Source organism: Tiliqua scincoides, chromosome 3 (assembly GCF_035046505.1).
Source record: "Tiliqua scincoides isolate rTilSci1 chromosome 3, rTilSci1.hap2, whole genome shotgun sequence".
Classification (NCBI taxonomy): domain Eukaryota; kingdom Metazoa; phylum Chordata; class Lepidosauria; order Squamata; family Scincidae; genus Tiliqua; species Tiliqua scincoides.
In genome coordinates this window covers 17,842,010-17,865,148 of record NC_089823.1, presented here as the reverse complement: position 1 = coordinate 17,865,148, position 23,139 = coordinate 17,842,010, and the positions used below count along the sequence as shown (strand labels likewise).

Genomic DNA, 23,139 nt, shown 5'->3' with positions numbered 1-23,139 from the left:
TTCTGGTGGGGCAAGTTCCATCTGCTCAGGGGAGAAACTGCCCGAAGAGCCCAGAGCACCCTCCAACACCCAGCCAGCAATGCCTTTGGCAAACCACTCTTGCCTCTCAGTGCCTTCCCACTTGGCCTCTTGGCACCTTGCGTAGGGTGCACCCCCTCCCAGCAAAAGGGGCTGCCAATGCTCACGTGATGGTTTGGGACCCATGGAGGAAAGTCGGGCTGCATGGGACTGAGAAAGACGCAGCGCCTGCCAATGAGTGGGGGGGAGGGTCACGCTGCATGCCATTGGCATGGTTGAGCAGGGTGGCAGGGTTTTGCGCATTCACCCTCCTTGCAATGCACATGTGTGTGCCTGCCCACAGCCACCTCAGAGCAGCCCCCCTCCCAAAGCCGACCACCCTATTGGTTGTGGCACCTGCCAATGAGTGACTGGGGGAGGATCAGGTGCGTGGGGCTGCCAGTGAGCTGTGTTCCCTGGAGGGCAACCAGCCAGCACCAGGCTGGCGGAGATGATGCTGCCACTGATGCACTCGATTCGTGCAGGAGAAGACTGTGTGGTGAACCCAGCTCAGGTCAGACAGCTTTTGGTGCCCCTCCACAAATGGCACCCATGGCAGCACTATGTCTTGTCTCAGTTCAGATACACCTCTAGTGGGTCTCCTGTGACCTACACCGACTTTTTAGCTGGCATAAGTCCAACGATCGCAGCATGTGCAGCTGCTGCCAAGATACTCTCCCTCCTGCCCCCAAACTGCCCCGGTCCAGCCCAATCCTCGCTCCGAACAATCCACAATCCTCCCCTGAAATGGTCCCACTGCCGACCTACTTGCTCCAGTGGAAGACAGGGCAAAGGCCTCCAGTGAAAGGCCTCTGGCTAGTGATGCTGCTGTACCCCACCCACAAAATGACGGAGCAATTTTCATGCTGTTGTTCCAGACCTTGCACTGGTGGATTGTAAGAGCTGCCACCATAAGTTCTGGACAGGATCGGGCCGTGAATTTCATAGGCATTGTATTCTGTTTTCTTCCTTTTTGTGATTTTTCTCCCTTCAGAGGAACTCTGCTTTTCCTGTAACTAAGTACTAGTGTGTTACCCCTTCATCAAAACGTGAAGATGTGTAATTACTCTCTGAGACATGAGTCAGCTTGGCTTGGCGTTCCCAAGCCAGCCTTCCTGTATAAAAGGGGCAGAGGGTCCTTCTGCCTGGTCTTGTCAAGCCCATTTTTGCATTTGGGAAGAAATGGAGCTTCTCTGTATGTTTTGCCTCCCTTTACTTCTGGTGCTTTCTCTGAAGCGTTCAGCTGCTGCCCCTGCTCTCTTTGCACTGCCACGAACATCTGGCTGGAAAGACTTCTACCTTGCCCAGGTTGGTGACACTTTGCACAACGTAATGTTGTAGGCTGTAATCCCCACGTGCACTTATTTAGGAGCAAATGCCACTGAACGCCAAGTGGTTTTCCTTCTGAGTAAACATGCAGGGAGGGCATTGTGCTGTTAGGCTGCACTGCTACTGAGACATTCACTGGCATCAGTGAGATGGAAGACAGAGATGTTAAACCAATAATCACAATGGAAAGGAATGGTAGGGCTGGAAGGGAGTACGTACCTTGTGCAATTAGCTTCTCTGGGATAGTGAGTAGGCTTGGACTTCAAAACTGTAAACTTGGAAGCTTGATTTTTGTGCTCTTTACAGGGATGTAGTTAGCAGGGAGCAGAGCTCCAAGACCTTTCCTAAGCAGGAGCTCCACCACCCAGAATGGCTCCAAAGGGGAGAGCAAGGGACCGCTTGCATCCCGCGGTGAGGCTCCCTACAAAACTTAGTGCTTTGCACCCCCTCTAGCTACACCACTGCGCTACTGGCTGTTAGGATAATATAGAAGAACCTTATTTACGTTTACTGAGAAGTTCCAAGGCATTCAAACAGCCTTATTCCGTAGCTACAGTGCAATCCTATGTATTTCTACTCATTGAATTTAATGAGACGTACTTCTGAGTAGGCAGGTGTAATACTGTGTCGTGTGTTTCAATCTGCAGCTTTATGAACTTAATATATGATAACGGAACTTCTGTGGATCACCTGTAAATTCTGGCCATGGCTAAGCCCACGGTCACTCAAAAATCTGGGGGACAGGAAGAGGGGATGTGACTCGGGGTTTACTAAATGCCCAGACACTATGACAGAAGAAGAGGTGGGCCACAAGCTGGTGCAAGAAAGTGGTAACTTATTGGGCTAGCTTGGACCTTCCTTGGGACAAAGGAACTTCAAAGGAAGCTTCCTCGTTTGACTGGTGGTGGATCTCCAGGACTTCAGGCAGGCCTTTTTTCCAGCCCTACCTAGAAATGCCAGGGTTTTTTGGCATCCAACCATGTGATCTGCCATAGATAGCATTCCCTCCTTCCAGGCATCTTATTCTAATTACTAGTACAACAAAAACAGCTTCCTCTTGAGTCTGAGGCAGCTGACACTTGGGGGGGAGGGTCATCTTGGCTGTGGCACTGTGACACTCACCTGGTGCCTACCCATGGCTTTTCGGTGCCTTTGTATTTTCCCAGGCCTTTTAATTTGTGCCGTGTTGTGTTGCATGCTGTTTTTAAGTCTTCTACTTACTATTGATGCTGCCGCTACTCACATTTTGCTGCTTGTAAGAGGCTTGCTTTAATTTTGATTTTGTAGTTTGATTGTCATTTATGGGCGCTTCCCAAGCAAAGCAGGTAGTGAAGTAAGGTATTGAGGCAAAAGGTGCCCCAAAACCCACTATCCCCTCAAGCCCTCTGCAATCTGCCACTGATGCGTTTTGCATCAGATAGCCTCGTGGATGGGCCCGGGAGTGATATTGTATCATTAGACGTATCCTGCACAGACAGCTCCAGGTTGTCCAGTGACACCAGATGAAGTTCTATCAAGATTTTGAAGTGAGAAGCATTGCTGTTGATACTACGGTGCCCTCTTTGGACTGGGATGATCGTTGCCTCTGTATCTGCGACTTTGTATGGCTGAAGGAGATAAGACACAAGGCGCGTGTCTTGAGGTTGCAGATTCTTCATGATGACGGAATCCTCTCTTTTAATGCCGGGTTGCTCGACAGTTCTGTGTTTCCCTGCATTTTCATTCCATTGAGAAGCTGTGCATGATGTGCAGTGTACAATGGTGGGTTTTTACTGTTTGTGGCATGCCAAAAATGGGAAATACTTTCTCCAGTTGGGATACAACAGACACTGCTGAGCAGCCTTTCGTGCATTGTGAGAGGATAGAAGCGGCAGCGATGGCCAGTGGCGTCACTAAGGTTTGCGTCACCCAGTGTGGAAGGCCAGCATGTCACCCCCAAGATGGACCTCTTCCCATCACCATCACCCAGCCCCCACTGGTTTTTTTGGCTATAACTTTTGACAGAATAGAGATTTCAACACTGTTTGTTTCATTGCATTCAGCATAAAATTACACATCAATTGATATATAACATGAGGGTTTTATTTGAAAATAGCAAGATTTAAAAAATTTTGGTGAGTAGTGTCACTCCCCCCCCCCCGCGCGCACATTACCCAGTGTGGCCCACAACCCCCAACACTGCCACTGGTGATGGGAAGTGGCACAGTATCTCTGGCTTGCCTGCAACTCCATGGTTGTAATGGTTGGCAACCTTCAGTCTTGAAAGACTATGGTGTAAGCCTACAGCACCCAGTATTCCCAGGCGGTCTCCCATCCAAGTACTAACCAGACCTGACCCTGCTTAGCTTCCAAGATCAGACGAGATCAAGCACATGAAGGATAACAGTTGCTGTCTATGGCTGGCAGCCATTGTGCCCAGGCTTAGCCAGGCTGAACCATGTAGATGGCTGTGGTGGTGTTTGAGCCTTGCCCTTTCAGCCACTGAGGGCTCTGTGCAGTGCAGAACAAAATTAGAGGGAACACTGCTGTTGGGTAGCAGCAAAGATCGAAGTGCATGCTCTTTCCAATCCAGGTCTTAGTTTGTGTTTTAAAATGTGACTATTACTATTTTTCAATTTTTAAACATGTAGAAGTGCGATGTGTCTGCACGCAACTCAATAGAGCACACGATTTCTGCACGCAACTGAGTGCTAGATTTGGCATGGGAACAGAGGCCACCCATCCATTAGGGGAAGTGGTGCGGGTGGGGATGTTTAGATAGGGTTGGGTGGTTTGTGGCGGTGATATTTTTGTTTACAATAGGACCCAAGCTTACATCCAGCTTTTGCTATTTTCCAAGGACAGTCCCTATTTTTGAGTTCCCCTTCCTAGAAAATCACTGCCCTTTTCCCCCAATTCTTGTCTCTTGAGGAGACGTTGTTAAAAATGTTGTTTCTAGCAGTGGCATAGCTAGAGGGCGTGCAAAGAACTAAGTTTTGTAGGTGCCTGAACACACCATGCAAGCGGCCCCCACTTCTTCCGAGCCCTTCCAGGCGGTGGGAGCAAAACAGAGGCATCTCTGTTTTGCTCCCACCTTCTGGAATGGCTCCAGAGAGGAGGGGGAGGGGCTGCTTGCCTGGTGCGTTCAAGCACCCGCAAAACTTAGAGCTTTGCACTCCCTCTAGCCATGCCACTGGTTTCTAGCAGTGATGTTGTGAAGGGCTCAGCTCCCAGCCCTAAGTCTCTGGAAGTTAAATCTCTGAGGCCATCCTACGCACTTTTATTCAGAAGTAGGTGACAACAGGAATTAAATCCTATGAAAGTATGCACAGGGCAGCATTGAGTGGGAAATGAACGCATCTTGGCTAGCCCACATGCTGGTTAAAGCAGGCTTGTGAACAGCAAGGCTTCATGCACTGGGTACCCTGCCATTACACACTGCAACTGTTACTGCAGTATATTTTGAACAGTTGATAACATATGATCTATAGGACAATGATAGTGTTCTGTTTCTCTGATCACAAGGACAAGTGCCTTACATTTTGAAAAGCGGAGGAAAGCCTTTTGCAGGGTAAAGGAACAGGCAGGAAGTTATTCTGCAAAATAACAGTGGAGAGCAGTGGTGTCACTAGGGTTTGTATCGCCCAGTGCGGGGGGCCAGCCATCACCCCCATGATGGACCTCCTCCCATGCAGTGGGTGGGGCAATGCCCTAGGAGGTGGGTACCTTTGCCCCACCCCTGCTGGTTTCTTGGCTATAACTTTTGCTAGAATAGAGATAGCTCAACACAGTTTCTTTCATTGCATTCCTTATGAAATTATACATGAAACAAGATATAACATGATGGTATTGTTCAAAAATTTTGGCTAGTAGTGCTGTCACCCCCCATGTGTGTCACCAGGTGCTACCCACACCTTCGAGCCCCCCCAGTGATGCCATTGGTGGAGAGAATGGAGCCATAAGGTGGTTTTTGGTTGAAAAACGGGGGGGGGGTTATAAGCATGTGCCCCAACTTTATCTGTGAAGTTGCATATCAGAAATAAAAGTGACACCCGAGACACTAATGTGTAAGAGAAAGAAGGAAAGGAAAGGAGGAAGGATAGAAGGAAGGAAAGCAGCATTTGGAAAAGGCAATTGCAAGTTGGAATGGAAATGCAGCCATGATGATTAATCCCCTCCCCCTCCCACCCCACACTTGCACAATTAGCAAGCAATATGCATTAGATTTAAGTTGGATTAGCTGAACTGGAACACGGTAGCCCCAGTTCAGGGTGTCACAGTGGAAGTCATGGCTGTGAAACTCTGTAACAGCTTTCCAGGAGCAAAGAAATGGTTTTATTTTTACCAGGGGTAAATATTTGCACTGATGTGAGTGCCTGCAGTGCCATAACAAGGGCAATTAGAGCTCAGACCAAGGGGGGAAAAAAGAGTACCCCCACTCCTATGATTAGGAGAACTGAAATACTTATAAAATGTGATGCCGCCGGTCTTTTTAATTTAAAATGGCACACATTTTCAAATTCACTTGTTGATTCATTTATTAGGAATACATTTGCCATTTTAATTATTATAGCAATTTCTATTTTTGTCATCAGAGAAAAATCTTTAAAGATCCATTCATTTATTGCACCAATATCTATTGTGTGTGCACAGGATGTCTAATTTGTGCAATCAGTTCAGTGCCTACAAACAAAATGCAACGAAAGCTGAAACTCACTGCTTTCTCCCAGTCTCAAAAAGTGGATGGGATTTAACATATCTGGTCTTGAACTGCCTTGTTTGGATAGGCAGCTACGTGAGAATCACTGAGTGCAAAGCATATACTTTAAATTAGTGTTTCTCAAACTGTGGATCAGGACCTACCTGGTGGGTCACAAGGCAATTACAGGTGGGTCCCTATTCATTTCAATATTTTATTTTTACTACATTAGACTTGTTGCTGCCATAGTATGTGACTGCATTTGGGGAAATGTTACAGAGCGGTACTTGTAACAGGCTACTATGTATATGCTTCTAACAATGATAGTAAATGGGACTTACTCCTGGGTATGTGTGGTAGGATTGCAGCCTAGGATTGTTAAAAAATTTTCCTGCTTCATAATGTCAGTTCTGGTCATGACAGCACTTCCAATGGGTCCTGACAAATTCTCATTCTAAAAAGTGGGTCCCAGTGCTAAAAGTTTGACAACTGCTTTAAATAATAAATGGAGGCAACTGTAAAAAAAAAAAATTTAAATGAATTGACTGTCTAGGTGTCAGATGACCACCCTGCTCTTTAACATTTTTTCCCCCCTCTTACACAGGCCTACAAAACTGAGGGTCAGAAAAGTTTTTCCCAAACTTTATAGTGGTTTGATATGAATTTGGGGTGCGGATTCCAAAAATGGCATCCGTTTTGCCCTATCACGTCTAGTTTTGGAGATATAGTATAGCCTCATTAGTGAATGGTTCAAGCAGCTTCCTCATGAGGAAGCCATGGTGTAGGCTTCCTCATGAGGAAGCTGCTTGAACCATTTCACTAAAGAGGCTATGCCATGTCTCCAAAACTAGAGGTGATAGTGCAAAACAGATGCCATTTTTGGAATCAGCACTCCAAATATACCCAGGAATTGGTGTAACCTTTAAGGAAGCAAAATGTGTGTTGGCCTGTGTTATTTCTGCACCCAGAGAATATGCCTAACTCACCCCTCCCTAAGTACGTTTCTACATGACTGTAGGACTGATGTGACATCACTGTAATGGCTATTTCACATTATGTACATTAGTATAGGATTCTATTCCCTCTTTTGCAAACCTCCCTGCCCCCTTTCTCTTCTCAGACTTGCATCAGTTACAGGGGACCCACTGCAGAGCAGGAGGCTTAGGGAGGGGTAAGCAGAAATGATTTCTCCCATCCAAAGCCTTCCGATTCGCCTCCCTCCACTAAATACAACAGACCCATTTTCAGCACAGTTGCATCGGTGGGGGGAGGGAGAGAGGATAGGATTGCGCCCTTGAAGGACGAAGAGGAGGATTGCGGAGGATTGCGCCCTCCACATGTTCAGACCCAGCTAAGCCAGCTAGGACAGACTTTAATCAGGGCCGGTCCAAGCATTAGGGAGGCAGGTTGCTTCCAGCGGCAGATTTTGAGCACCATTAAAGAGAAAAAATTGCCCTTGAATTAAATATACTTTTAAGGGGGTGAAGCCAATATATGGATTTTCCCATCAGGAATCAACATTTTGCACCAACCCTGATTTTAATAAGTACACATACCATAACAAAAAGTTTCCCTCTGGGCTTTAGGAATATCTCGACAAGTATTACACACCAAAAGGTGGACACCAGGTTGGAGAAATGACCAGCGGTAGCAGTTCCATGACGAAGAAGGTTCGGCAAATGCAGGCATTCTTTGGCCTGCAGATAACTGGGAAGCTGGACTATAGCACCATGAATGTTATCAAGAGGCCTCGATGTGGTGTTCCCGATGTAGCAAACTATCGTCTTTTCCCAGGAGAACCTAAATGGAAGAAAAATACATTGACATACAGGTAAAGAGCTGACATCAACAACCCTTGAAATGAGACATTGAAATGTATGGCTTGTCTGCAGTCTTGATGTATTACTCTTTGGCAATCCAAATGCAGCTCTTCAGTGCTTAAGTGTTCCTTACTGTGCACTACAACCACATCAAGCCTTTTTGGAGGGAAAAAAAAAAAAAACACTTCTCAGGCCCCTTTTTTCTTTTTAGTTCTGGAAAGTACCACAACGCAATAAATTGTGCAGAGCCATTATGGTCTGGACCGGCTATTTTCAACCACTGTGCCATGGCGCATTGGTGTGCCGCAAATGGTCTGCAGGTGTGATGAAGGAGTTGTGGGGCAAGGGTCATTTATTCGTAGGGCCATTGAGGGATGTAAGCCCCACTCCAGCATCATGGTGCAACCTTGTCAATTGTCAAAAAACTGATGGTGCCCCATCACAGTTTTAGCACCTTGTCAGTGTGTCATGAAGTGAAAACGGTTGAAAATTGCTGGCCTAGACAGAGAGCCTGATTGAGGAAGTACCGGTTTGAGACTCTGCTCACACAACTTCAGGTCACACACTGTCTCTCAGCCCAACCTATCCCCTTACCAACCACGGGTCAGCCAGATAGGGCATTGGCTGAGAGTCCATAGAATGATCAAGTGGCCAAATTGCCCCCTGAACCCTATGTAATCAGGCGGGTAGCACCCAAGGTAGGGTTTCCCACATGGTTGGCAACCTTCAGTCTCAAAAGACTATGGTATAAGCCTACAGCGCCTGGTATTCCCAGGCGGTCTCCCATCCAAGTACTAACCAGGCCTGACCCTGCTTAGCTTCCGAGATCAGACAAGATCAGGCGCATGCAGGGTAACAGTTGCTGTTTCAGTTTCACGGTTTCCCGCAGGGTCATCTGCAACGGCACAGGGAAGAGCCTTCATGAAAGGTACAGAGTTCATTGGAGGAAGGTTGGACTATCAATATCTGAACATGCCTTCCTTTGTGTGAACATTCATTCCACTAGGTGGAGCAATTCCATTGAGAATAAGGTGTTCCTTTACACCAGAGATTCTTCATCATTTCTGCGTCATATATGTCCAAGAGAATTTTGAATTCCTCATGCATTCCCTTCCAAAAATATATATACTGTTTTGTTTATTTTATTCCATTTATTATTATTTGCTATTTACCTGAAATTGCACTGAATATATATGTTAAAAGGGGAACTTCCAAAAAACACTAAATTTGAATTGGGGAAAAAAAATATCTTCACTTCATAAAATTTGAAGACATTCTAAAACTCAGGAGAAAAATCAATGAAAATGTCAGAAATAATAAATAATGTGGCCAGTATGAAAACAGATTATTATGCTAGCCACCAGTAGTCAGGCCCAAATTAAAACCAAATTTAAAAATAAAATAAAAAATAATTAATCTATTCAAGAAAATATGTATCAAACCATTTTCTTAACTCTTGGAGCACCTCACGTACTCTGGACCCCCTTCACTTACCTCCTTTGGGTGCTAGCCCTGCAAGTTAAGAACCCGTGCTTTAAGTGGAGTGGTCTATCAATTTAGCTCCCATATTCCCCCAGTGTACTGTAGCTGACTGCCTGTGCAGTCAGAATGCCAGATGCAAGGGAGGGCACCAGGATGCAGGCCTCTTGTTGTTTTGCATGCTCCCTGAGGAATCTGGTGGGCCACTGTGAGATCCAGGAAGCTGGACTAGATGGGCCTTTGGCAGATCCAGTGGGAGCTCTTCTTATGTTCTTATATTAGATTTGTTTCACACCCTCTGCCCTTGGCCACTATTATGAGAACAGTCCACTGATCCATGTAGGTTAGTGCTGAGCACATACTGACAGTAGCTCTCCAGGATGGCCATGAGGGATCTTTCTTACCTTACCTGAAAATACCAGGAACTGAAACTGAGACTTCCTGCATGCAATGGTGCTATACCATTGAGCTATACTCTCTCCCAGTGAGTCTGCACCAGTAGTGGAAACTGGAAATGACTGCACATTGGCCTACTGTATAGATATGCTAACTCACATATAGTTAGACCTGAGTTACCAAAGCTACAATTGGTATATGGGGGTGGGGGGTGGGGAGTGATGGTTTGACCCAGGTTGATAGCTTTGTTATAGTTTTTATGAGGTATAAACAGTAACCTCAGCAAGTGAATAGTCGATTACTGCTTGACTATTCGAGCAAGCTTTTGAAGCCTGCTGTGATTGCCTTCCCTTCTCCTGCTTCTCAGAAATAGTGCCATGCTATGGATCCATGTGGCCAGCCTGATCTGACGTTATGGAGAGAGGGCCCATAGCTCAATAGCAGAGCCCATAGTTTGCATGTAGGAGATCCAGGTGCAATCCCTGGCCTTTCCAGGAGGAATTGGGAAAGATCCCCACCTGACACCCAACAGAATCAGCATCAATTGGTGTAGACAATACTGAGCCCAATGAATCAGGATGTGACCCACTATAATGCAATTTCCTATGTTAACCTGTTCCCTACTAAATTACATTATGGGTATAAAAGGAATCAGATTGTAATGTTATATACCCTTCTTAAACTGTGCATTTCCCCATCCCAGAGTCACCAAATATACATCCACCCTGAGCCATGCAGAAGTTGACAAGGCTGTGGAGATGGGCTTGAAAGCTTGGAGCAACGCTGCCCCTTTGGACTTTGTAAAGACAAAGTCAGGAGAAGCAGACATCATGATCTCGTTTCAAAATGGAGGTAATTGTTCCAGTCAAAGTCTACTGCATTTGTCATTGTTTTTAAGATAGTACATCCGTTTATGCTCTCTAAGATGAACGGAATAAAGTAATGGAATTAATATTGGCTATTTGGATTATAATAATTAAGATCGGTTTTAGACTCATGAAGGTCACTTTGCCGTGTGAGGCTGAGTCATAACGGGGGGATTTTTGCAAGCACTGTCACCTGCTGCAAAAAGCACATCCCCTCCTTTCTACTGCAATATTATGGCAGTGATTTTAAAGTGGGTAGATATGTTGCTTACTGCAAAGTGAAATGACCCCAGAAGTGGAGGGAAGGTGCATTAGTTGGGTTTTGCAATCAATAGGAACATGGAGGTGGGTATAGCACGGAAGGTAGGGAAGCACGGATGGATCACAATGGGTTGGCCAAGAATGAGAACAAACAAAAGCCTATTGCTCCTAGGCTACAAAACTGTACAAACCTCCATTATAATCTGATGGGATAGTTCATTGTTGGTACTAAGATGCCTACTCAACCATGAACCTTTGTCAACCTGAACTACCTCACAGGGTTGTTGGGAAGATAAAGGGGTGTAGTTAAGTGCCCAATCCTATCCAATTTTCTAGCACCCATAATGGTTGGTTGGCAACCTTCAGTCTCGAAAGACTATGGTATAAGCCTACAGCACCCAGTATTCCCAGGCGGTCTCCCATCCAAGTACTAACCAGGCCTGACCCTGCTTAGCTTCCAAGATCAGACGAGACCAATGCAGTCATGCCAATGGGGAGTGCACTGCATCCATTAGTGAAGGGGCAGTCATGGAGGCCTCCTCAAGGTGAAGGTACATTTGTTCCCTTGTAGGGCTGCGCTGAGGCTGCATTAGGATTGGGACCTAAGGTATCTTAAGCTCCTTGGTAGTATAATAATGTCATGATGAAAAGCTAATCTAATTGTTATATCATCCTTCACTATAATGAAGTTACATGATGTTCTTGTACTCTTTCTTAGATCATGGGGACTCCTACCCATTTGATGGGCCACGAGGGACACTAGCACATGCCTTCGCTCCTGGGGAAGGACTGGGTGGAGACACTCATTTTGACAACGCAGAAAAATGGACAATGGGGACAAATGGTATGAGTAAAATGACATAATGACCTGAAAACATCCAGAATGAGCAGTTTCTTCCAAACTGTGGTACATATCAATAGGACAAAGTTCACCATGAGATGCATTCATGATTGCAAATCTATAGGAAAAAAGGACATCATTTCTTTGCAGAAAGTCCCAGTTGAAATCAGAACCCTTGTCCCTTGGAAAGTATAATTATCATGATATGTTACAACTTCTGGAGCCCAGGTCAAAAGAGAAATGCTTTGCACCCCAAAAGACCCACTACTTGTAGGTCCTTGCCCTCTCCTAGGTGTTTGCCAGTTTCTGATCTCCTGTCAAGGGATGCTGAAAATCCACGGTGGTTCTTTTACATGGGCAATTTGCCACTGATTTAGAAATTCAGGCAACAAATTTCTCTCACCGCCTCCTTTGCACTAACAATGACCATGCATTCACATACATTACAGAAGGGTGAATCAGACACTATTTTAGGTGTCTGAAAGTGCCCTTGGAGATACAAGATCTGGGAGCTTATGAAAAAGTTGCACAGGTTCACAGAAGTCTGTTTTGCAAAGTTCTGATTAAAACTTTGCCCTCCCCAATCCTCGGCCCCTGAGAAACTTGGGGGGCATCACTACAGAACTACGTTCGGTTCTGGTCACCCTATCTCTAAAAGAATATTGCAGAGCTGGAAAAGGTGTAGAAAAGGGTGACCAAAATTAACAGAGGAGGAAAGAGGCATTTGGGCCTCCTTAGTTTAAGAATGTGATTATTAAGTGGTTTGGGGGGGGGGGGAACATGATGATTGTAAAATTATGCATGGTATGGCATGAGCCATTTTTTCCCTGTTTCATTACAGTAAAACTCAGGGTCTTCTGATCAGAAATAGATTTAAGGCAGACTTAAGGAAGTACAGCACAGAGTGCACAATTAATTTATGGAATTCATTTCCGCAGGCTGTTGTGATGGCTGCTTGCTTTTGATGACTTTTAAGAGAGTGATGACTCTTAAGAGAGTATGACCATTCATGGAGGACAGACCTTTCAACAGGCATTAGCCATAAAGGCTAGTTGAAACATATGAAGCTACTTTATACATGGATCTGTCTAGCTCAGCATTAGCTGCAGGGACTAGAAGCAGCTCTCCAGGTTTCAGGGAAAGATCTTTTATAGCCGTACCTGGAGATGCCACAGAGAGAAACTGCAACTTTCCTGCTGCAAAGTACATGTTCGACCGCTGAGCTAAGACCCTTCCCATCATGCTCGTCCGCAGTTTACAACTGAAAACCATTTCCTGGAGTGTAAAACATGGAAGGGTTGCAACCTTCTTGCCCAGGTTGTGGGCTTCCCAGAAGCATCCTAGGTGGCCACTGTGGGCATCAAGATGTTGAACTGGATGGCCTTTTGATATAGCAGGGTTCTTATGTTCTTTTATACAGTGTTTTGATTCATTTGGAAGGAAGAACATGCAAAAATATATAGGTATAGAAAGGAATTGCTTAGTAACTATCCCATGATGGTGAGGTTATTAGGAATAGGACCTTGAAGTCCAAGGGACCTCATATTCCACAGGTTGACAACATGCTATGAGCTTGATCTGAACTATTTCTTCTGCTTCAGTTCTGCCTGGAAACATCTGCTGCTAAGAGACATACGGTATTGCTTTGTATTGTATAGGATTTAATTTGTTCACTGTTGCTGCTCATGAATTTGGCCATGCGCTGGGCCTCGCCCATTCCACTGACCCTTCAGCCTTGATGTATCCAACGTACAGATATCAACATCCATTTGGCTTCCGTCTCCCCAGAGATGACGTAAAAGGGATCCAGTCTTTATATGGTAAGAGCCTAACATTACATTCCTTTCCCCTTTTCTCTCTTGCATCTAGTCTTTTCTGTTCTGGACAAATGTATGCCTCTTCCTCTCCACCATCATGATGTGTTGATATGTGCATTGCTTACTATATTGTTTAGCAAGTAGCAGTATAAAATATAGCACTGGGGCCTGGAGAAAAACTGGTTGGCACATGCATGTGCCTTATTTGACAACTCAAGCTTAATATTAAAAATTGAACTTTACTGATCACCAGGGTCCCCTCTAAGGAGCATGGTGGCATAGCCACACACACCCCAGCCAAGTTCCATGAGGTGCAGAGCTTGGCAATCCAGAAGTGAAGATGTCATCGGCGAAAGTCTGGAGCTGGTGTCAGAACAAGTCATGACACTGCACAGCTGCCGAAGTGGTCCATGCTCCGGTGTGGATCCCTTAGAGCAGTGGTTCTCACACATTTAGCACCAGGACCCACTTTTTAGCTGTCAGAATCTGTCAGGACCCACCGGAAGTGATGTCATGACCAGAAGTAATGTCCTCAAGCGGGAAAATTTGCAACAATCCTAGGCTGCAATCCTTCCCACACTTACCCCGGAGTAAGTTCCATTTACGGTCATTGTTAAAATAATATACATAGTAGCTTGTTTAAAGTACAGGTCTGTAACATGATTCCTCTGATAGATTCCCCAAATGCAATCACATACCATGGTAGCATCAAGTCTAATATATTAAAAATAAAATATTGAAATGAATGGGGACCCACCTAAAATTGGCTCGCAACCCACCTAGTGGGTCCTGACCCACAGTTTGAGAAACACTGCTTTGGGCTGTCTATCTAGGATTGACATCAAGATTAGATTATTGTAACACGCTCTACTTGGGGCTGCCCCTGAAGATGGTCCGGAAGCTACAGCTAGTGCAGAATGCGGTGGCTCAGGTAGTTGCTGGGGCTCAGCGGTTTGACTCTGTCATGCCATTACTCCGGCGACTGCACTGGCTGCCCATTCGTTTCCGGGCTGAATTCAAGGTGCTGGTTATGACCTTTAAAGCCCTAAATGGCTTGGGACCAGAGTATTTGAGAGACCGCCTTCTTCCATATAGTCCAGTTCGTTTTCTGAGGTCATCAGAAGGGGCCCTGTTGGTTGTGCCGTCATTGAGAGTGGTGAAGGGAATGGCGGCCAGAAACAGGGACTTTGCAGTGGTGGCACCTGCACTATGGAATTCCCTCCCCTTTGAATTGAGGACAGCTTCCTCATTATTAATGTTCCAGCGGGGCCTGCAGACTTTTTTTATTCAGGAAAGCCTTCGAGGTGCTATAAGGGCTGTTTTTATAAATTTATAAATTATGTCTTCTACTGTGTGCTTTTAATCTGCTGCTATATATTTTATCTTGTTTTAATTGTTTTTAAGTGTTTTGTATTTTTAATGTTGATTTTTATCTTTGTTTGCTTGTATTTTAACTTGATTGTTAGCCGCCTTGGGTGCCCTTTGGGGAGAAAGGCAGAATACAAATCTAATAAATAAATAAATTAGAGGAAATGGTGCTGGTCAGCTGTGTCATATAAATAGCATTTTGCAATGATATGTGCCAGGAATACATTCTTAATCACTCAGTTTCACAATATATAACATTGCTCAGCTGAATCTATGAACAGTTTTCATTTGAGTAATATGCAAGTTCTAAATGCAGTATACAGAGAGAGAGAGAGAGAGTAATTTGCATATCTCTGAAAAATAGGTTGCATTTTTGTTGTGTGGTGTTCTAGGGTCACGGCAATCTGGATCCAGGGTACTCCAAGTCCCTCAGCAGCCTGTTCCCAAACCCCCAAGTCCCGCTGATCCAGACCACTGTGACTCCAGATTTTCATTTGATGCCGTCACAGTGATGGGTAATGAACTCCTCTTCTTCAAAGATAGGTAAGGCGCCCAGATTAGTACATTGACAGCCCTTTTCTATCTAGGATTGTGCAGGGGAGGGGGATGACAGAGCTCTGCTGTCACAAAATGGTTTCCAGAGGCCATTTTGAGCATGTTGCACAACTGAAAGCAGTGCAAGAGGCCTGCTGCAGAACCAGCAGAGATGTGCAATGGTAGTGGAGGCAGAACAGGGCAGGGAGGGGGAGGAATGGAGGTCATCCTCAGCAGGGTGGAGAGCAGGGAGGGAGACTGGGAGTGGTGTTGCTGATATCCCAACCCCATCCATCTCTCTTTCTGTAACCATTACATGCCTTGGACCTACGCCCACTAAATAGCAGGTGTGGCATGCTATTTAGACCCATTGTGGCAGCGGAGGCTTTCCTCGAGGTAAGCAAACAAAAGTTCACTTACCCCAAGGAGAGCTTTCTGACTGCCTCTCTCCCCGGGGTACCGTACAAGCTCTGTTGATGTAGATGCATTGGTGGGGGAAATTCAGGTACATAAGAACATAAGAACAGCCCCACTGGATCAGGCCATAGGCCCATCTAGTCCCACTTCCTGTATCTCACACCGGCCCACCAAATGCACAGGGAGCACACCTGATAACAAGAGATGTGAATGATTTCATTTTCTAAAAGGAAAAGGAAATTAGATTTCTTTTTTAAAAAAATCTGTTCCTAGTCATGTAACCTAAATATGGCAATTCAGTTCATGCCTCCCCTTTTGGACAGACTGAAGCGTAGCCTTCAGAGTGAGCGCATTGCTTCATGCTGCAGCATAAACTGAAGACCTTGGTTTTGAAGTCTTCTCCTCCAAGCTCTCTAATGGCTTCCTATTTTGGAATGATTCAGCACACACACTCTTCGTGTGGGTAGCTTGTGCCTCTGAGAGAGGGGGTGAAAGAGTGTCACCCACGTACAGGGTTGCCTAAATTAGATTGGTTCCTACTTTCAGTTTTTTCTTTGTCAAAACAGTCAGTGTTTGTATATATTTTGAAGGGGGAAGCAGGAATAATAAATATACCCATGTACCCTTATTAGTCGATAAGACCAGCAGCCACAAGTAGTTCCCATCTCGTTTTCCTTACTAAGTATATTCAAGTGAACTTCAGAATAGTCCTCGTGAACATGAATTAGACCCAAGGATGTATACACCAGGGATGGGCAAATCCAGCGCAGCTTGACTAGAGAAGCTGTCCTCATCCCATCTGTAAACAAGGCGGACCCCATCCCATCCCATTGTCCTCATCCCATATGTAAACAAGGCAGGAGGGGGTAGGATGGACTGCCTGAAAGCGGGGCAGAAGTGGCAAGAGGGAGGAGGGTCATGTGCAGCAGCTGGGAGGCTTGCCAGTATGATCCAGTCCTTTGTAACTCTACTCAGAAGTAGTCTCATTTGCGCCAGTCATTCAATGAGGCTTCCTCCCTGAGGAGCCATCAGGTTGAAAAGCATGATTGCTACGAATTACCTCCCCCCTGGCCTCCCTGCTTCATTTTTCCACTTTTCCAGACTTTTCCAGCCAATTCTAAGGCAAGAACCCCCTTGAGCTCCTTCTGCCCTCCCTCATCCAAAGAAAAAAAATCATCCAATGATTGGTTCCTTCAGAGATGGACAAGAGAGCCCACACCTGCCTCCCCCTCTTCTGCTGCAAAAGCAAAACATTAAGGTTCCTGCCTCCTGGCTGGAACTTCCCTGCTGCTCCCCCATTCTGAATGAAGGCCCCACAAGATCTTTCACTCTGTAAAAAAAAGTATGCAAGCACACCTAGACACAGACAGTCTCAAGTCTGCAAACATGGGGACCCCTTTCCAAGCCAGCGGCCTCAGATTCGAGTCAGTGCTGGAGTCATTGACATGCTTGACTCAAGTGTGCATGAGATGGCAAAAAACACGAGTCTTTGTGTCTCGAACCCGAGTCACCTGACTCGAGTTCCCATCCCTGGTGTACAAACCAGTGTTGTTGGAGAAGTTTCTTTCATAAGCCCTCTTGCATATTTTAACACTTGCCAAAAGGTGGATCACAAGTGCCACATTTTGGGTAGACCCTGAGGGTGGTGTCTAGCAAAATAGCTATCTCCAGTCAAACAGCAAAACAACTACCAGAAACTACTCACCAAAGGTATATAACTGGAAGGGGCGAGTAACTGGGAGGGGGGGAACCACACCCTGCTGCTTACTTTATTGGCAACAGGCCTGAAAGCAAAATTACAGGCTAGGCTGGGTGCCTCTGGCCGGTTGGCAACACGAACTACAGATTGGAATTGGTAAGTCAATTCCGCCACTTAAAAACATCCTGTGACATAACTTATTTTCCTTCTCATTTCCTTGTTCCTTCCCCTTGTGCTCTCTCTTCCTCCTTCCTCTCTGAACAGGTACTTCTGGAGACGGCAGGCTCAACTCACGGCAAGCATGCGGCCGCTCTCCATCAGAAGCTCTTTCCCTCAGCTCATGGCAAATGTTGATGCTGCCTATGAGGTAGCTGAGAGAGGAGTCACATATTTTTTCAAGGGTTGGTCACTTTTCTAACTAAAGGGTGTGGTGTTTTGTTTTAAGGCTAGTCATAAGCAAGGATTATTTAGCATTTCTATACTGACCTCAGGAGTATACTGCTTTTTGAGGGTTTTTGCTTAGTCATCCTCACAACAGCCCTGTGAGAAAGATCATTATTATTCTCATGATTTACCAGATGCAGTTACAGACCTGACCCCTGTACTGCCCTGGCTGGGTGTGCAACACGCCACCCCCCCTTCAACATGCTGCCCCACCTCCCATACTTATCCAGCCACATGGAGCTTTGTGTGACCTTCCCTTCAGTGCTCCAAAAGCTGTCTGAGGCTTCTGGATCGCCATTAAAATACTTCCCATTTTAGGAAGTACTCTTAAGTACTGCTCCAGAAGCCTCAGCTGGCTTTTGGAGTGCTGAAGGGAAGGTTGTGCTGGGCTTTGCTTGTCCCCGGAATGGCTCCAGAGGGTGGGTGGAGGCGACGGCAGCGGTGCACAGGTGGAGGTGGTGCTGCGGTGAGTGCCACCCCCATAGGGGCCACAGACTCAGCACCTAGGGCTTCCACCCCACCCCACCCCCAAGCCTGCCACTGCCCAGATGGGGATTAAGAGAGATTTTTATCAACCCAATCAGTTTGTGTCAATTCAGACATTTAATCAGGGCATAGACATGGAGGGGAGCAAGACCACCCCTGTTCTCCCTGCTGGCTCAGTCCACTCCTGAGAACCAGACTGCACGAAAATCAGTCAATACACATTGAATATTCTGTGTGAAGAAGGAACATTTCGAACATGACAGCCCTACAGGGACATCTGAGCACATGAGAAACAGGGCAGGCATGTGGGGTGGACAGGCACACTTTTTTCCTCTTCATATGAATGGGCCAGGCTGTCCAATCCACCCCACTAATTCCGTCTGCCCCAACATAACATAAGAACATTTGCTCAGTGAAATGAAGACCCATCCTGCAGCTCCATCTGTAAATGTTAGGATTTATTTAATCCTATGTGATTGGTGCTGCAATATATGAAAGTAAGAAGCACCAGAAAAAGACAGGTGTGCATAGCCAGTTGGCCCTCCCTCCCTCATCCAGAGCTATTGTCATTCCCCTGGTTGCACCAACTTCACATAATTAAAACAATATATTTGGTAGGTGCCGAGTGAACTGATGTTACCTATCATGGCTGAAGTTATTGCCATAAAGCTGAATAAAGACCAGGGCCAGCTTTAAACCAATTGGACCAATTGTTCCCAATTGGACCCCACACCTAAGTGGAGGCCCCATGCTAGGATAATCTAGACTTGTATGCAGTTTCATACTAAAATGCTCTTGCTTTGATCTATTTGGTCTATTAACTGACATGTACTTTTTAAGTGTATATTTTCATTCTTTCCATTCTCCCATAGAGATATAAAGTCTATAATAAATTTTATTTATAATTGGAGATTCTACAGACCTTGGTTGGGAACCTGGGACCCCACAGCTCCTAAGAACTGGCCCTGATGAAGACAGATTAATTCATCATAGGTTCATGGCTAGTTTCCTAAAGAAGTTGCTTTGCTCCTATAGAGCTCCTCAAGTAGGCAGGGCAGACTGCATGCTACTTGTGTCTGTTTTTCATCCTCACGTGAGTGGTGGGGAGATTTGAGCTATACACTTATTGCAAGGGAGTAAATTGCTGTTTTTCTATCTGCCAGGCCCTCATTACTGGACAACCCGCGGGTTCCAAATGCAGGGCCCACCTCGGACCATTGTAGACTTTGGGTTTCCCAGCAATGTGCAACACATTGATGCAGCTGTCTACCTGAGAGATGAGAAGAAGACTCTCTTCTTTATAGGAGATGACTACTACAGGTTTCTTTATTATTGCTTCAAAACCAATTTAAAAAAATAAGTTATGAAAGAGGACTATGAAACACGGTGGCGGTATGGAACTTCCATGTATACTTCCATGTATACCTCTGCATGCCAGACAACCAGGATGCTAGGACACGCAGCAAGGGATAACTATCACCTCCTGTGTGCCTTGCTTTTGATCATCCATTGTGCAGTGCTAGACCAAGTGGCCATTCCCCTGATTGAACAAGGCAGTTCTTCTTTTGCATGCTCAGAAGTCGTTATGAATGAGGATTTGTCATCATTACAAAGGACTATTGCGGCTTCTTCCAGGAATTTCTTACATACTAGATAAACCTCAAAGTGTTAGTCACAACCCAACCTGAACTATATGTGCACAGTGGAGTTGCATTTTACATGGAAGTTAAGTTCTAAAGTCAGTGAATAAGGCAAAAACTGCGTATAGTCAAAATTACCCTTGAAAATCTCTTAAATTGCTTTGCACTTAGGGACCATATTGTACTGGCCCTTAATGCATATTGTACCTTTAAAAACCAGAATCACCATATGAGAGACATGAAGTAATTGAGACTAACTGAAGGAACAGATGATTCATATCTCCCATCTCATGCTCATTCTAGGGAACATACTCATTTTGTAGAACGGCAGGTAGAATCACTTGCAGTACAGTGAAACCTCAGTACCTTCTAGGGATTGGTTCCAGGACCCCCATGGATTCCAAAATCCATGGATACTGGAGTTCCGATGTGGGGGCAGGGTCTCGATGCCACAACAACTTACTTGGAGGTCACACTGGGGCCTCCAGAGGTCGTGCCAGACCCGCAACTCACTCCATTGGCCTTCCTACCTCCTCAGAAGGCCTCCAGGATGTGACCAGAAGCAATGTCTGGGTCACATCCAAGCAGCTTGCTTCAGGAGACATTCTGAGGTGCAGGGAGGCCAATGGAGTGGTCCACAAGCCTCCCTGCCCCTCAGAACACCTCCCAGGAATGACCAGAAGTCACTTCTGGTCTTGTCCTCGAGACCTTCCGAGGCACAGGGAGGAATCTGTGGTTGTTCAAATCTGTGGATGCCAAGCCCATCATGGATAAGGAGGGCCCACTGTATTTAAGTGGTTTTCTACACACATATAATTGAATTCACACAAGTTGAATGTGATCCCACTGTACATACAGTGTTAGATTGTTGGAGACCTTGGGGAAAAGTCCTGCTTTGGGAGTCTTGGCATACATACCCCTGCTCTCCCTCTGATGGTGGGATGCACCACCACTGGTGCACCCTGCTTTGGGAATCTTGGCATACAAAGTCCTGCTTTGGGAGTCTTGGCATACATACCCCTGCTCTCCCTCTGATGGTGCAATGCACCACCACTGGTGTTGAGGGTTCAAAGTTTAGCCCAGCCAGATGGGCTCTCTAATGGGCTTGGGTCACTGCCAGTGTCCAACCTGACCCCTGACACCATCCCTTCATTTGTACATAGAAAGAGATGTGAAGTTCCCCTTTGTGATCCTTCTCTCTCTCTCTCTCTCTCTCTCTCTCTCTCTCTCTCTCAAAAGCTATGATGAGGCAAGAAGAACAATGGAAAAGGACTACCCAAAGAACATTGATGATGAGTTCTCAGGAATCAGTGGCAAAATAGATGCAGCAGCAGAAGTAAATGGTGAGTATTTTCTGCATCCTGACAAGCTTTCCTCAGAGACAATGGGGAAAGACATGGATCCCACACAGCCCATGTGCCTACCTTCTCCCAAGCAGTCATGGGATCTTCACAGGGAGCCTGCCACAGTATGCCCCAGGGTAGTTCAGGGCCACCAGGAAGGGGGGGAAAGGGAAGAAAAGGTCACGGTGAACTCAAGCATCTAGTTCAGAGATTGTGTACAATATGCCATGGCACACTGGTGTGCCATGAATCATCTGCAGGTGTGCCACAGGAGTTTGGGGGAGAGCCATTTATTAATAGGGCCACTGGGGGATGTGAGCCCCTGGCCGGCAGTGTGGTGTGCCTTGTCATTTGTAAAAAAAAAAACTGATGGTGTGCCTTGACAATTTTAGTACTTTGTCAATGTGCCGTGAGATAAAAAAGGTTGAAAATCGCTGATCTAATTCATCACAGAAGTTGCTATTAAATGAGAGAAAGGGAGTCCAAGTAATCAGGCTTTCCTCCACTCCTTTGCACATTCACATACCCACAAGCCCTTGCAGCATTAGCCAAGAGCATTCTACCTTTTGAGAGATGGCTCTATCTTTTAGCTCTGGTCTGAATGAGATAGGAAAGAAAGATTTAAAAAGTGGAAATGGCTTATTAAGAAAAAATGGGAAGAGAGAACAGTGGTGTAGCTAAGGGGGTGCAGGGGGATGCAACTGCACCAGGCAACAAGCTATAGGGGAGCAACAACCTGAGCTTGACACTAGTGGCCAAAATTGTGAAAACCTTGGTATTTTTGAATAATACCATCATGTTATATACCATTTGATGTTGCATTTAATGCAGAATGCAGTGAAATAAACAGCATCAAAATGTATCAAAAGTTATAGCCAAATAACCAGAAAATAAAAACACAAATGCAATATGTAGAAAAAACTGGATTTTCTTGACTCAAAACTGACCATTGAGACTGATTGTTCCAATAGCCAATTAGGTGTTATTATGATACAGTAGGAGACCAATGGGGGGAGCCTGGGGGAGGGGGTAGAGCAAGTGAGTGGCGAGTTGCCGGTGGAAGGAGGCAGATTTTCCCCCATTTTCACTTTTTAAAAAGCTCAGGAGTGACATCACTTCTGGGGCATCATTTTGAGCTTGGCACTGGGCTACACGATCATTAGCTACACCACTGAGAAAGGCAATGCTCAAATGGACAACAAGAGGCACTTGGCATCGTGGGTAGACTTGGGTTTCTGAAATCTTAAACCCACAGAAGATCAGTTCTGGTTTTTTAATTTCCTTTCCATTTTTTTTTAGGATTCATTTACTTCTTTTCAGGCCCAAAAGCCTATAAATACGACAAAGAAAAGGAAGATGTGGTTGGCGTTGTGAAATCTAGTTCCTGGGTGGGCTGCTGAAGATGTTGGATGAGCATGAATAGCTGGGAGATACTGAGAACTCAGAGCATATCAACCAGAGAACCAGCCACTCTTACTACCTGTTGCTTATTCTTCCACAGAGCAATGACAAAGCAAAGGGATGCGATTACTCAAGTCCAGAAAACAAAAAGAGTGCTGCCCATTCCAATAAATGGCCCCATGGAATTTCAGAGAGATTAAAAAATTCCTCAGTCAATAGATTTTATGGGTATGCCCTTATATGAGTTCAGTTACCTCGTAAAG

General features: G+C 45.6%; 1 protein-coding gene and 1 pseudogene across 1 annotated transcript; one reads left to right on the top strand and one right to left on the bottom strand.

The window, feature by feature from the left end:
• Positions 1-1,239: 1,239 nt before the first annotated feature.
• Positions 1,240-22,875, top strand: MMP20 (matrix metallopeptidase 20). The gene is made up of 10 exons (XM_066620309.1): positions 1,240-1,365; positions 7,651-7,895; positions 10,463-10,611; positions 11,605-11,730; positions 13,386-13,547; positions 15,305-15,455; positions 17,827-17,963; positions 19,656-19,812; positions 21,372-21,475; positions 22,775-22,875. The coding sequence occupies exons 1-10, from the start codon at positions 1,240-1,242 to the stop codon at positions 22,873-22,875; spliced, it is 1,458 nt and encodes a 485-aa protein (XP_066476406.1).
• LOC136647285 (5S ribosomal RNA) lies at positions 8,635-8,754 on the bottom strand (annotated as a pseudogene).
• Positions 22,876-23,139: the final 264 nt, after the last annotated feature.